The 16,222-nt window shown below is 37.6% G+C and overlaps 1 protein-coding gene across 2 annotated transcripts in view; it reads left to right on the top strand.

Annotated features, from left to right (window-relative positions):
* CDK6 (cyclin dependent kinase 6) overlaps positions 1–16,222 on the top strand; it is a 214,870-nt gene that overhangs the window by 184,719 nt on the left and 13,929 nt on the right. For both annotated transcript variants that reach the window (XM_006911896.3, XM_015589442.2), the window contains 2 exons: positions 9,196–9,246; positions 14,754–14,889. In XM_006911896.3, coding sequence (XP_006911958.1) covers positions 9,196–9,246; positions 14,754–14,889 — 187 coding nt within the window. The remainder of the gene's footprint in view (positions 1–9,195; positions 9,247–14,753; positions 14,890–16,222) is intronic.

The following is a 16,222-nucleotide window of genomic DNA, read 5'->3' as shown; positions in this document are numbered from 1 at the left end:
TTTTTTAAAGGAAATTACCAGACTCAGAAACCTGCCGTGGACAGATAGGGCAGCACGCTCTAACTCGTGTTTATCTGGTCTTTCCTATAGTGGCACGTCTCTTCCCTGGTAAAGGTTTTGGTTTTTTTTCCTGTTGATCTCTGTCTCAGTGACAACTTCATCTCAGATTCTTTTTGCCCCATCCTTCCCTTTTATTACTTGGGCTTTTAATTTTTTCCCCCATGCTCTTTCCCACCAGCCCTTCTTTCTTTCTGAATTGGTTTCCTTCCCCTCTTTCCTCTCCACACCCTCTTTAATCCCTCACTCCCTGTGTTGCTTTTGCTATACTTTTTTTCAACATTTGTCTTTTTTTGGCTTTCAAAGAGCCCATCCCTGTCCTGCACACCTGGGTGAAGTCAACACCTAAAGGCAAAGTTCTTGTACTGCATGCCTCTTGCTACTTCTCTGATGATTTTGGCAAGATTTTAGGTTTAGGGGACTAATTGTCAGCCAGCTCTGGTTTTTAAATACCCATTATTTGCAGGCAGATATTGACTAGTGCCATAGACCAGTTAAAGCATAAATGTATACGATAAATCAAATCTGTTTTGGCTCTAAGTGTGTGTATATATCTATATCTGTACAAATATACATGCTCGCACTTGAATTACCCAGAGATGAACCAAGGAAGTGAATTTTGATGGGAGGGACTGAAGTTGCCAGAAAGAAGGAAGAGAAACCTTGGTAGGAGAAATGGTAACCATTGTTATGTATTAAGTGAGTGCCAGTTATGGACAGAGCAGGCAGTAAATTATGTGCCCCTGATATAGAAGCAAGTAGGGCTTGGCCCTATCCTCAGAGAACTTCCAGTTTGGCTATTGAGACCAACAAGTAAACGAGTTATAGAAGTGGGTTAGTGTAAGAGTAGGGGAGAGATGAGGCCAACAGATCACAAAATGCAATGTATGGCAAGTAGCAGTGTTGGGATTTTTTGTTGTTGTTCTGATTTTAAAAGTATCTAGTGCTCGTAAAATGCTGAGAACAGAGTAATAGAAAAATGCAGAAAACAAATCACCCATAACCTTTCCATCCAGAAGAAAGCATAAGGTAGTAGTTTTGTAATGCCTTTTTTCATTCATAGACATTTTTTGGTTTATTTCATCCTAATCTGATAAATCAGGTGTTTGGGAGAAATTAAGATTATATTAGTAATTTATTAAGAACTTTTCAGAGCACATGTCTTCAAAAGAGTACTTGATTGAATATGTGGTAAAATAAATGTTTGTCACTGTACTTTAATACCGTGTACATAAGACTTTCATATATTAAGGCCTACAACAGTTTTCTGAGAAGTTTTTTACTGTCCTGAATCTGTAATGTTGCTTGGAAATACAGTTTATTTACTTTTTTAAAACCAGCTTTATTAACATATAATTTGCCAACATAAATTCTGCAATTTAAAGGTTTTTGGTTGTACAGCCATCGCCACAATCAATTTTAGAACATTTTCATCAACCCAAAAAGAAACCCCATGCCCATTATCAGTCAGTCACTCTTCATTTCACCCCAGAACCCCCCCATCCTAGACAACCACTAATCTACTTTCTGACTCTGTAGTTTTGCTTCTTCTATATAAATGGAATCATATAATAAACATGAGCTCTTTAGTGACTGGCTTATTTACTTAGTATGATGTTTTTGGGGGTCATTCATGCTTTAGCAATGCTTCATCCCTTTTTAAGACCGAATGACAGACACCACATTGTGTAGCTCTACTACATTCTGTTTATCCCTTTGTAAGTTGGTGGGCATTTGGGTTGTTTCCTCTTTGGGACTGTTATGAATAATGCTACTATGTACATTCATGTACAAGTTTTTGTGTGGACATATGTTTTCAATACTCTTGGGTATGCTTAACTACCCTTTTTTGCATGTTTTTCATTCTCAAACTTCAAAGTATCATTTTATATATTATTTTTTATTGTAAAGGAACATGTTTAAAACCAAGTTAATTATCCCCCAATCTTCTCACCCCCTGCCATCCTCTCCCCACCTTTCTCATTCAGCCTGGCTTTACTAATAATACAAATTTAAAATCATGCTTTTCCCTCCAAGTCATGTTCAGTTTTTCACCAAGTTCTGATCATCATCCCTTATTTAAGGGACGTCTTTGCATCCTTCCCCATTTTCTTGTCCACCTAGTTTGGGTTCTTGTGATCTCACTAGTCCACTGACCTCCCTGTTGGCCTTCCTGGCTCCATCTCCATCTCTTCCCATTGACTCAATAAACCTGTGTCATGTTAATCTTTCTGAAACACTGCTCCTATTTGCTGCTTCTTGGGGTCAGGCCAGCTTAGCCACTTACTGGAGTTGTGTTTCCTCGGATAAGTTGCTTAACTTCTCATCTATAAAAAAACGGTTAATCAGACCACCTCCAAAAATTCTAGTAAAAATTGAATTATTGCCCTGGGCTTCTGTCTCCAACCAGCAAAATGAGATAAACTTCTCTATTTCATGATCCTTTGTTTACATATGTTGTCTCTCGTGGGGGCAAGGATTATTATGGTAGTATGTAGTATATATGTATAAATTTACTTACAAATTTATATTTTAATACATCCGTATTCAAATGTATAATATAATTTCAATAGGCATATATTATATATTAAGACTATATATTATTTAATATATGTTTTATATTAAATAAATGAGTGGTTATCTCTCAGCACCTAATGCAGACCTATGTGCTTAGTGAGTAATCTCTCAATTAGTGTTTACAAAGTAAATCAATCATCTGCTTAATCTGGTTATTTGAATAGGTGGTAATTGTAAGGTGATAAGTTAACATTTTTAACTTAACAGATAACAGCTCTAGAAGTGAATTTGGGAGCAAGTATAAAATAATAGACATTCCCTGGGTAATATTTCTCTTAAGATCATTTTATGAACATGGAAAATTTCTCTCCTAATCAAGAAGGGTAGCAGCTAAGGCATAGCTTCAGATCAAATGCAAGTTACGGAGGTGTTCTATAGCGTGACCCATGACTTCCTCTTCTTTATAGTAGAGTGAAAGTACTGTTAACTAAACGAAATCTTTCCTCTTCTGTTATGCATGAATCATTTCTATAACAGAAATATCAGCATACATTTCTCATCTGCTAGGAACTTCTAAACAACACTTCTAAATGTTGTTTTCTGCTGTTTATTGAAATGATGAATGATATTTATGTGTTCTTTTAGTTGTTTGTTTAAAAGGCATATAATCTAAAACTTGGTTCCGGTTGTAATTAGACCCAGAAAATTCACTTCACCAATAAAAGACATGGTGAGTGAGTTTTTAGCCAAAATTACATACAGAAGAAGAAATGATATTGCCAGTTCAAAATTAATTAATCCTTATTGGAGAGTTTGACATTTATTTTCTTGATGATGAAGATATAAGAGTTGTAGCAGGTGTAGAGAATATATAGTGACCCCAGAGGATGGACTGTTCGGCTTAAATACGACTTGGGCATCCACCACATGGTGACAAATGTCCCCTTCCTTTCTTGTTCACCAAGTGAAATACTTAATGTTATCATCTGTGTATAGCAGTGAGCAGGAACAAGAGAGTTATCTACCATGTGCGAGTGTGATAAAGCATGTGTGTATTTAGTTGCCACTTACTGTAGGTCTACTATAAGCTGGACATTTTACAAATGAAGCAAATAAGACTCAAAGAGGCTACATGACTTTCCTAACATCATTTAAGGAGAAATGGCTGGTAGAGATTCACACCCAGGACCAATCCATCATCAAAATCTCTGTCCTTTCTCCAGTCAACAAATGTCCTAAAAAAATCAACTTATTAAAGGCAGAGAAAACATTAAGGCTTAAACTCTCACAAATGTAAAAAAGCCTTGGGGAAAATCCTTGCTAAAAATTCCCCAAGAACCATACTTGTTTTGGCACAATTGTGACTAAGGTGATATAAGAACAGAACTGACTTTGCTAAAGTTTGAAATGAATGTAATTTTGCCATTATATTTTGTAATACACTCCTTTTAGTTGGAATAAAAATGCTTATATGTATAAATGAAAAATGTATTTCATAAAGAGTTTATCTTATCAGCATTGACTATTATCAAGTATAATGATGAAGGAAAATATTTGAAGAAAATACTTGGAAATAACCTAAAATTCTCTTTCATAAAAACTCATTTTCAATTTCATATGTTTTCCTCCAAACATTGTTTATCTTGTCAAATAAATTGCTTGCAAAGGGTAACACGGCAAAGACCTTCCAATAGGCTCTCCAGTAGTTAATGTGGGAATTCGAAATAGAAAGGGGCTCAGAGCCATGAGGGACAGAAGGAGAGTTTATACAATAGAATGTAATAGCCCCAAGCAGTGAGTGTGGAGAAAACCTTCTGAAGAAAAAGGAGGATCATACACCAGGTGAAGAGAAGAAATGTAGATACAAAGTTAGAGATGAGATTCATGAAAGTTAGATTCACTAAAGATCTTCAGCTGATAATGTTTGTGTACCATTACCCAAGCACTTGGTTAAACTACTGAAAAGCCAACTAAAGTAAGTAATTGTAGTTTTTGATACAGTAAAATGCATAAAAGTTACTGACTTTAAGTATTGTTCTTATAATGAAAGGATCTTTTTATGTGTTACTTCAATCAAAGCATTTGCATAGTCTTTATTTGGGAATGTTCTTGGTAGGTGTAATCTTTCCATTTTATTATTTTACTCCCTCCAAAAAAATGTTTATGTAAGGAAGAAATATTTTTAAAACTACAAAAGTCAGCTTCAGACTTACTATCCTTGATAGAATATCTCTATTGCTAATTTTATCTTTAAGTACTTAATTAAAAAGCATTAATAAGTATTAATTAATAAGTATTAAGAATTAATAAGTATGTTACCCCGGCAAAGGTTGGGGGGACGGGTTATGTCTAGAAACAGAGGAGATGGGATAGCTTAGTGGATCCTCTCCCTGCAGTAACTCAGAAAAAAAATGTAAGGCTTTTTATTTTTTATGAGCCTCTGCCTCGTAGTATGTAATAGAACTTTCCTCTCCCATCTTCATTCTTTATAGAGAGCCTTTATAAGGATTTTCAGGAAGGGTACGTATTTAGTCAGTAGAAAGAAATAGGGTTCAAAGTTCAATGTGAACCTCCTCAGGTTGCCTCTGTCTGGCCATCTGTCTCAATCTCAGTCTTCCAGTCTTTCTGTGTCTTTTATTCTCCCCCATTTGCTCCTTTAACTCTCCACTTCCTTCCAGCTCAGCTCTGTGTCATGGTAATAAAGAACCAGCCAAGTCCGACTCATGCATCTGTGTGTTTTAGCTGAATCATTCTGAAAATCATAAAATTATTCAAAGCAGTAGAATTAAACTGATCCTTACCACTAAACCAAAGAATATAGTCTGAAGATTATGTGCATATTTGTCCACTATAAATTATATGAATTAAAGTATATTAACTCAGCTAATCTGAGGAAGGAAGAAATATTCAAAATGACCTCAGTGAAAATACTGTCCTGTATGTTTCTTCAGTACATGGTGCACACAAGTCAGAGACCTGATGCAGTCCAAACTTTTTCCCATAGAGCTGTATTTCAAAACAGATTATGTCACACAAGGTCCCTGGAGCAGTAATATTCTTACATCTTCATACTCCATCACAGCACCCCCAAGAGTTCATCACGATGAAAGGTTTCATCCTTCCTCTGAATTCACTATACCTCTCTATGTTTCTAATCCTCTGTCATAAAAACAGCTCATAAAAAATGTTCAAAATTTCAGCCAGAAGGACTGTAGATGGTTCTAAGAGTTTGATCACATTCATGTCCAACCTCTTGGTCCATGGAGAGTACCGGTACCAGTTTAGCCTGTTTCCTCCTTCACATGCCCCTTTTCCATTGTCTTGTGACTATGTATTTGCATCCAGAAATCCATTTTTAAGAGTTAATTGCACACAATCAGAGTTCAGTGGTTCTGTATAATTCAAGCCAACCCACATCTGCTGCAAAGCCAAGTTAATAGACTTCAAAGTCGCACACCAGGTTTTCCTAAGGTTGCAAAAGTCATTCTGAGCTATACACCAAATTACTGCATCCAAGTTTCTATTCCCCATAGCAGGTTTTGCTGAGTGTTCACAAAAGAGTGATTTTGATTTAGACCTTCACTTGCTGTATTCTTTATTAAAGGAGGCCAAACTGATGAGCTAGTTCTAACTCAGGGATGACAAGCACCTCTCATTTTGTGGGTTAAGTCCAGCCAGTAAGTAAAGATAATACTCCTGGCTCTGGTAGTATGGTAGACTACATGACTATAAAGCCCTCTGCTAAAACACCTGGCAAATGTGAGAAAATAGACAAGCATTTGCTTAAATGCATAACGGAGCCAGCAAAAATATTAGAATATTACCAAGGGACGATAACAAAAGGAGCTAAAAACCAAAACAAAATGCGTGTGAGCCGCTGCTGCCGCTGAGCTTCAGGCTTGGATTTTGGTGCCCACCCAAGGAAAAGGTGGTCTTATGCCTTTGCCTGCGAACAGCATCCATTCAAGTTAGTCTATTTGGTTTGTTTCTCAATAGCCATGGCCAACATATTTATTTTAAACTGCTCCATTACTGAAAGGTAATGTCACCCATGCTTCTGTGGGTACCAGAAGGGTAGGGGGCTTGGCATATTTACAGAGCTACTTCACCAGCTCAGCAAATTAAACCGATGCTCTCTGTGCTTGCTGACCTGGCACACACTTTACTTCCACCGTTTGAGATATATGCTTAACGAAGAGGTGTCATTTGTATTTGTTCCCAAACCTCATAATGCCGATTATACCTAGTTTTGTGATTTCATACTTAAATCTTAGAGAAACAGATAAGTGAGAAAAGAAAGAGATTGGTTTTTCTTCTGCAACCCAAGTTCTATGCTTTGGAAAGAATGAAAACTTATATATCAATTAAGATGTGAGCAAAACGACTGTAAAAGAGTATGCTGGGAGAAGAATTTAAAATCTAGAAGGGCCATCAGTCAGTAAAATTGTGGAAAGAATAGAGAGTCTAGGTCAATCCGGTGAATTATTTTGTTCCTTGTTGAAGTAAAGCAAGAATTTAAAGACAATTAGACACATGTAAAGCAATCTGAGTACAGAATCCCATATGCACCCACTTGTGAAACACCAGGTTCTCTCTAAAGTGCTTTTTGCGCACTTGCATCCCCAGAGGCTTAGCTGTCGGGACTGTCTATGATGCAGAGAACATTATTAACTGAAATAAAAGTATTACAGCACAGTGATGAGGCATTCGGGCTTTGAGGCATGGCAGACCTGGTTTGAATTTTAAGGCTGCAATTTGTTATGTGTCTGTTGTTAAGTCATGAAACACCTCAATCTCTTCGTTTGAAAACAGGGATGATAATACTACTGTGCTCCTGGAGTGTTTGTGAGAATTAAATGAGATAATGTGTGGGGAGCATGTGGCACTATGCCAGACACATTAGTCCTCTAATAAATATTAGCTGTTAAGATTCCATTGTGTGGCTTTTCTGAAACTTTCACTTCTCACCTTGCTCTCTTTTCAGACCTGTCTGGATGTCTTTTAGAACCCAGCTCCATAACTCTTTATGAATTTGGCTGCATTAGTGATGTACAAGTTGCCAGCATTTGTTTGCGAGGGCTGCCATAACAAAGTAACACAGATTGGGCTGGCTTAAATGACAAATTTTATTTTCTCACAATTTTGAGATGGGATAAAAGGGGTCAAATATGTGGTGACAGAAAAAAATATAACTATGGGCAATGAACACACAATGCAATATAATATATATATATATGCCTTACTGTTGAATCATATACCTGAAACTTACTGGATTTCATTAACCAATGTTACCGTAATAAAAATTAATTTTAAAAAAAATTTTAGAGGCTGGAAGTTCAAGTACAATGTATCAGCAGGTTTTGTTTCTTCTGAGGCCTCTCTCCTTGGCTTGTCATCCTGCTTTGTGCTCACATGGCCATTTCTCTGTGTGCACTCATGCCTCTGGCGTCTCTTCGTGTGCCCAAATTTCTTCTTTTTATAAAGACCATCAGACAGACTGGATTAGAGTCCACCCTAACAGCCTCATTTTTAACTCATTAAAGGGCCTATCTTTACATACAGTCACATTCTGAGATATAAGAATTGGGCTTCAACATATGAATTTGGGAAGGGACACAATTCAGCCCATATCATTGCCACAAATAAATCACTGCATTTGAAAATAACCGTTTTCAGAAATAATAACTTGAATAGAAAGCACGGTTGTAGAATTTTAAGGTGTCTTCTAACCACTGAAATGCTATGACTGCAAGATTCGTTATATATGACCTATATAGTGAGTTTGTTTAAACACATTGTTGAAAAATATCTGTTTATGTCATTCATTGAGCAAAGAGTTAGGGAACAACTACACGTGTACTATAGGTATATATAAAATCGAACAAAATATTTATTAACTGAGTACCTGTTCAAGTAAAGCACTAGGCTAAAAAGGTTAGGGGCAAACCTAGAGAAGTCTTTGCTCTCAAGGGCTATTGATCTACTGGAGAAAATGCCAGAAATATCACCAAGTAAGCTCACTTAATTGCCAGTTAAATGCTCAGTGTAGGCAATGAAGGCTGTGTTCTCAATTGCCTCTGAAGCCCAACGTTAGGGTTTTAAGCTTATAATGCTTATCTACCATAATATGGGGAGAAAAGGAAGTGGTATAATCAGAAAAATAGACCTGGAGGTAGCTCACTGCTGCATTCAGGACAAGTGGCCTACGATAGCCAAATGGTGAGGAAAGGGCGCTCTGAGAAGCATCTAACCAAGAACAGTTTCAAAGGACATCATATACCCCTGGTTGGAGACCAGGACAGTGATGTGTTCAATCCCACCATAAAGTTAAGTAGAACCCTGAAGCCAGGGCCTGGTGATACTATTACAATGACTGCAAATAGGATACCTGCGATTATAAAACACGGGCATCAGGTACCACCAGATATCCATGAGAGATCCTTAACATATGTGACATGCAGGAAAAACATTCATTTACCAAAGGAAACACGTCTCAATTCCTTACTTCTTCCCCACCCTTAAATAATATTTTGCTTCCTGCTAAACAATGATAATGGCAAAGATGATTGAAATGTAACCTGAGAAAATTCTTTGTTTAATACCTATCTTTTATTCTTTTAGGCCTCTTTTCCGTGGCAGTTCAGATGTCGATCAACTAGGAAAAATCTTGGAGTAAGTAATAACTGTAATTTTACATCAGTATCTGTAACATTAAAACATTTACAGTGATTTTCCTCTGACGTTCATATAATATGTTTATCTCTTATCTTTCCTACCTCAAGCCGCTGCTGCAGACAGTGTTACTGTTTGTGTGGTGAGTGGGGACATGGCAGACATGCTGTTCTATGCAGAGCCCATCATGACATGTGGCCTAACTGTTCTGCTCTGGAAGCTTGTATGTTGCTTGTGTGGATCTTTGGGCTGCTCCTCTTTCTTTGCTTGGCTGAGTTCCAGTTCTTTAGTTCAGATGTGTTGTCTGCTTGGGGTCATTTCAGATGCATACACCATCAGAGGTGGGGCACTTGATGGCCTGGTAATGCATCCTTACCCACTGGGCTTCCTGTCCCCATTGAGTATCATTTAGTCATCCAGGTTGGTTTTGCATTGTTTTCTTTTGTTTTCCTGGACAAAGGATAGTATGCTACACAATTCATTTTTCTTTGGAGCATCGAAACAGGAAATGAGAATCCTAAATTCTAATCCTATGTCTGCGGCTAAATAACTGTGCAATCTTGAGAAAGTCATTTAACACACCCTGTAAAGGACTTACACAGATCCTGGTATATAGTAAATGCTTTTAAAATGCTAGCAATGATTATAATTCATCATTAATTGTTTAACCATTTCGTTCCTTAACTTCTTCACCTAAGAAATGACACTTCGGGCTTAAATTCTCTTTAAGATTCTTTCTTGTGCTCAAATTCTTTAGTTCCAGTTATCTGTTATATGCTCCTTGATGATTTGCAGAGTTTCATTCATGTCTGCATGTGTGCATGTGAGGGTATGTATGCTTTCATGTTTCTAGAATATAAAAGGGGGCTTTTCTTCTCACAAAGCATGCAGTATGGCATCCTTTTGGGATTTTGCGTTTGCCAAGTCCCATCAGACTTGGAGCAGAGTAGGAAGAAAGTGGGAGTTGTAGAACCAAAATAGCCCTGATCACTGGTCTGTGACATTTTATAGAATCCCAGTGGTTTTTATGATATTCGTAGTCTGTAAAACAGGGGAGAAGTGCCCCTGAAGAGAAGAATTATATTTAACTCTATCTACTCAAGCATGACTGCTTAAAACAGTTGGAATAAAACTGGAACCTGACTTTGTTCTTTTGGTGACCGGATGCAGCGCCAGTAGACTTCTGTTAGTGCCTGTGCCACTGCTGAGTCAGAACCCAGTGGCTTTAAGGTCCAAAAAACAGTTGCCAGCTTTATTGTCTGGGGGTTGCCTGGGTCTAGGGCAACTGCCACAGCTGCTGCTTCTACTGCTCCTTCTGACCACTTTGTAAGATGGACAGATTCGGGACAAAACTTTCATGTTATTCTCTACTTCTGGATGTCAAGTTCTTTGTCATCTGGTGATGAACTCCCATCTATTCATCCCCATCACTGTGGAATATGTTTTGTGTATATGTGATCTTGAAGAGGGAACTGTGAAAGTCAGACATTATACCAGGGACCCTTTATTAGAAGGAAAAGCAATGTTGACTGAAAGCAACTTGCCAGGCATTGAAGTCCTTCACCTGCTTTCCCTGGGCACCACCTGGGCATCTGGTCCACCCCCAGCACTGGCATCTGACTGAGTCTTGTCGACATTGTTCGTGTCCCTGAGTATATACAAGGCAGTGAGATGAACCAGAAGAAACTTATGACGAGCATGTTTGACTTGCTTCCAAGGAAAAGCCAGTTCCACTTTTAGCAAAGGCCTGAGATCCTAGATTGCCAGGAGAAAGAAGCCATGAAGTTCTATGTGTTTTGTGCCTTTAGATTTTACTTCTTGGTCTCTGGCATCGTTTCATTGAAATTATGTTCTATTTCCTCTGAGTGCATACATTACTGTGGCATAGAGAAAGGGACAATGCTGCACCCTAGCGTCACTTCTAAAGTACTTGAAAAATGATTTCTGTCCCCACCATCACTGCCATTTATAGGTTTTGTGCTCTGTCATTCTTTCCAGTACAAATGTCAACTTTTAAGGCTTACATTCAGCTGTCCAAATACTGAAATTTGATGCAAGCACTTTTTAATGGATCTATCAGAATTTCACAACACTCATATGTGGGCCGTAAAAGTTCATATTGGATATTAAACTAATTTTTTTAAAGGCAAGTTAAATCCACATTCTCTTAAGGGGAAAATGTTTGTGTTTAGGAAGATTTATACTTTCAAAGAACAGCAAGTACTTTGAAAGTGAAACTAAATGCTTTTAGCCTGTGGCATTTTGGAGGATTTTTAGGAGCAGAGTCATAGTTAAATAGAAACAAAATATTGGATTTGGAATAAGGGGAACTGGGTTCACTCCAGGCTCTGTGGCTGAACTCGCTATGTGTGGCTTTGGCAGTTAATTCATTCCTCATCCTCAGTTTCCCCATCTATAAAACGGAAATAATAATACCTGACCTACATGTCTCAGGAGGTTGTTATGAGGATTAGGGGAGGTAATAGGTTTAAAAACACTTTTAAAAGTTATTTATATAAGCAGTTTTATATGTTAATATAATATATATATAATTATATACCATGCATACATATACATACAGAGACACTGTTTCTCAGAGGGCTTTTGGCATTCATCTTTCTATATTGCCAGATTTAACGCAACATAAATATATTGAAAGATGCAAATAAAAAGATTTTAAATTATTGCTAAGAGTTATTAAAACCAGTTTCTAGGTAACTGGTGCTGATATGCAAAAATATTGATATAAAAATGGCTAAAAAGCTAAAAATGAATGAAAGAAAAATTTCAAAGTTCTTTAATAAGCATTCTTCTTTTCCTCCTCTACTTGTCCCATTCTGTCCAAACACATGCATATTTATTTCTTTTAATAATTAATAGTGGAGCTTTTTTTCTTCTTTTTATTCTTATTCTAGATCTTGCTACTAAACAAATTTGTATATTGCTCAAGTTGCCATTTCCATTCATTTGTTCCAGTAAATATGTCTATGAGTTTGTCTTTTTCTGCCTCAATAACATAGCTCTCCCAGCATGTTCTACAGGTATAGAATTGTCTTTCCCCAGACACTCAGTGACAGGAAAAGTTAAAACACAAGTGTCTGCTAACCAGGTGAGGTGTGTGACCTGGCTCTGTTGAGGAGGTAAGGGAAGGAGAACAAAGCCCTACAGAGATCTCATGACATTTACCACCACATCTTTCTGAAAGTTGGAAATCCATTCGGGAGAACACCCACCCCTCCTTGGCCTTAGTCCCATCATGTGCAGGCCAAGAAGACCCTAATACAGGCCAGCAGCATTTCTAACTGTAGTTTAAATAGTTTGGTCAGCAAATTAAAACCACAACGAGATATCCCCTCATACCCATCAGAATGGCTATCTTCGATAAATCAAAAAACAAGTGTCAGTGAGGATGTGGAGAAAAGGGAACCCTCGTTCACTGTTGGTGGGATTGCAAAATGGTACGGCCACTACAGAAAACAGTTTGGAGGTTCCTCAAAAAATTAAAAATAGAACTACCTTTAGACCCAGCAATTGCACTTCTGATTATTTATCCAAAGAAAACCAAAACACTAATTCATAAAGATCTATGTGCTCTGAAAACCAAAACACTAATTCATAAAGATCTATGCACTCTTATGTTCACGGCAGCACTATGCACAATAGCTAAGATATGGAAGCAGCTGCAGCACTATTCACAATAGCTAAGATATGGAAGCAGCTTACATGCCCATCAACAGACGATTGGATAGAGTTATGGTTCATATATACAATGGAATATTACTCAGCCATAAAAAAATGAAATTCTACCATTTTGCAGCAACATGGATGGACCTAGAGGGTATTATACTGAGTGAAATAAATCAGATAGAGAAAGATAAATACCATGTGATTTCACTTATATGCAAGATCTAAGGAACAAAAGGAACAAACTAAACAAAAACAGACTCACAGATACAGAGGACAATCTGGTGATCGCCAGAGGGGAGGAGGGTGGGAGGGCTGGGAGAAAAAGGTGAAGGGATGAAGAAGGACAAATTAGTAGTTACGAAGTAGTCACAGGGACATAGAGTACAGCAAAGGGAACATAATCAATAGTAATGTAATAGCTAGATGTAGAGCCAGATGGGTGATAGAGTAAGCGGGGGATCACTTCAGAAACTATATAAATGTCTAACCAGTGTACTGTATATCTGAAACTAATATAAAATTTAAAAAACACATTAAAAAAAGAAAAGAATAGTTTGGTCAGTATTTGAATAATCATATATTCTGTTTACTAAACTATAATCTTTTAGTTCAGAGTTAATCAGCGTCTATATGAGATATAAGTTTTTGGATCCACTGGTGTCCCTCGTTCAAACCTATACATAAGCTATAAATAATATCCACATAATGTATATTTTGTTGCATAAGGCCACTGAGCTGTTAATATTTCTGTAGAACCTTAAGTTACACATAAATAGAACTTAAGCATTACATATGTTTAGTGTGGTAGTGATGCATTGCCTACACATTTTAGATTAATAACATTATTTTCCTCTTATAATAATAATGGGTAATATGTTGATATTGGCAAGTACTGTGTGTCAGGCGCTGTGCTATGCACTTTATATAAATTATCGCTGATCCTCATAACAACCGTGAATTATTACCATTGTTGTATTAAAGACACTGAGGCTCGTAGAAGTTAAGTAATTTGTCCTTACCCACCCATATGCAGAATTTGAACCCTGGTCTGCTTATTTTCAAAGCCTGTGCTGTTTGTATGTTACTTGATGCTCTCTCCATATTTCTGATCTCTGAATGATTTTTAGGGAAAACATAAATGATATCGTTTTTACTTTTGTTTGCACACTTTGGAATATCATAAAATAGTTATATAATGTAAATTACATAAATTAAATTTAATATTAAATTAGAAAATAGTGCTTGCATAGCACAGGACTAACATACCTTTTAGCCTCTTTTTTTTTGTCTGATTCTAATGTATCTAATTACTATTTGGAGTTATTCTTTAATCAAGAGTGCGACCAAATTTGTATGTTAACAGATCATGTTAGATGAACATTATAAAACCATGTCAATATGGAAGTGTTCGATCAGAACACAGAAAACACTCTTGGGCATAAAGGAAAATATTGTATGCCCACGTGGGTCCCCTTTGAATATATAGGTCCTGCTCTGTCAGTATGTAAGAGCTTATTGGTAGTATAATATTTTCCACTTCTTCATTATCTCTTATATTAGTATCTGCTTCCAGAGTAATCTCTTATCCTTTTCTAGTGAATTTTACAATTCTCCTGTGAGATTACCCTCTACCCTATGATCACCGTATTGCATGCAGTAGGACCAAGAGAAAGTAGTCTTGCCAGTCATACAAGTGAGGGACTCCTGGGGTTCTCTGTCCCCCGTGCCTGCCTCTTAGACTTTACCTTCATCTAGAATTCAATAGGAAATAGCTTCTGCACAGCATCTAATGCTTCTGTTCACATGTGGTTCTTTTGTAGTGTAATCGGACTCCCAGGAGAGGAGGACTGGCCTAGAGATGTTGCCCTTCCCAGGCAGGCTTTTCACTCAAAAACTCCTCAACCTATTGAGAAGTTTGTAGCAGATATTGATGAACAAGGCAAAGACCTACTTCTGGTAAGTTCAAGTGATGCGGAGTTGATCTGCACTGTGCTGATGAGAGACCTGTCCTGCTCACGCTGGGTGGTGGGTGCAGCATCAGTTCGGCATCACGTGCCAAAGCCTCACAAGACATAGGCCACAATCTCTCTACAGCTCTCATTTCCACACCTATAGTAGCTGGTGGCTTTTGATTCTGGAATGTCTTCAGTTCCTCTAGAAAGAGAAAGAGTCTGATCCGCACACTTTCAGTTCTCTAGCTTTCGATGTTAATTTTAATGCAGGCTTTGAAGCCTCTCCATTCCTCTGTACATATGCTTCTAATAAGTATTGACTGTGCCATGCACATATAAATGCCTCCATGAAAATAAGGGATTCAGTGTCCTATTTGAGACTCAAACTTGTAATACTTGTTCTTTTACATAGCTCCCTATACTTGGAGGCCAAAACAATAAGTAAGGGAGTGTATCTTTTGGGCTACTTTTGGTGTTTGGAACCCAGTGAGTAATATTGTGTATCCTTTACCTACTAATAAGTCTCCTAGACCAGAAGGAGCCACTGCTCCCATTCTGTTAGTATATTCTGAATTTCAAATATAGATCCAAGAGTCTCTGGCTCTTGGAAGAAATGTTATGCTTCAGCTCTGTGTGGACACAGCCAACGATTGGCATGTTTGCAGAGCCATAGAATTTCCCAGTTCCAGCTCTAACTCCATCTTTACCTGGTGGTAGTTCATTTTCTGATGTTTAGGCAAAAGTTCCCTCCACTGCCAAGTTATGGACAAGGACGGCTATATTTTTTTTTTCCCGCTGTTTATTTCTAAGACACTCACTAAGGCCTACATCCTTCGAAATAAATAAATTAGAAAGGACAATATTCACCTAGACAAAGGCTCACTCTATACACACACTTGCTGGCTTATTTGCTACTTAGGAAAATTTTTCCTTGGTTTGAAATAACAGACATGTATTTGCATTACCTTAAGAAAAGGGAGTTTGATGGAATGTTTCATGGCCTGGAAATGGAAATGGGAAGCCATTCAGAGTGTAAGTGCACTGTCTCTGTTCTGTGCATCACCTTCTCTCAGCAACTCTGCTTTTCTCTGCCCTGAATGCCCTTTCTTCACCTTATCGCTTCTTTTCAGTTGTGCTATCTGCTCCCCTTAACTTTAACTATCTGATAGTCCCTTGACTATCAGAACTTCAATTCATGGATTCTTTCAGCTGTAACTCCTACTATTAACATTTGCCCTGTCAGTATTTTCTATATCATATTCCCAAAAGGAGAAATCTAGCTGGCACACCTCACCTTTTTGTTGAGCCATCATATGCTACCTAGAGCCAGGTGGCAT

The sequence above is a fragment of the Pteropus alecto genome, unplaced genomic scaffold (genome assembly GCF_000325575.1).
Source record: "Pteropus alecto unplaced genomic scaffold, ASM32557v1 scaffold21, whole genome shotgun sequence".
Lineage (NCBI taxonomy): Eukaryota > Metazoa > Chordata > Mammalia > Chiroptera > Pteropodidae > Pteropus > Pteropus alecto.
This window is presented reverse-complemented; position numbering and strand designations above follow the sequence as displayed.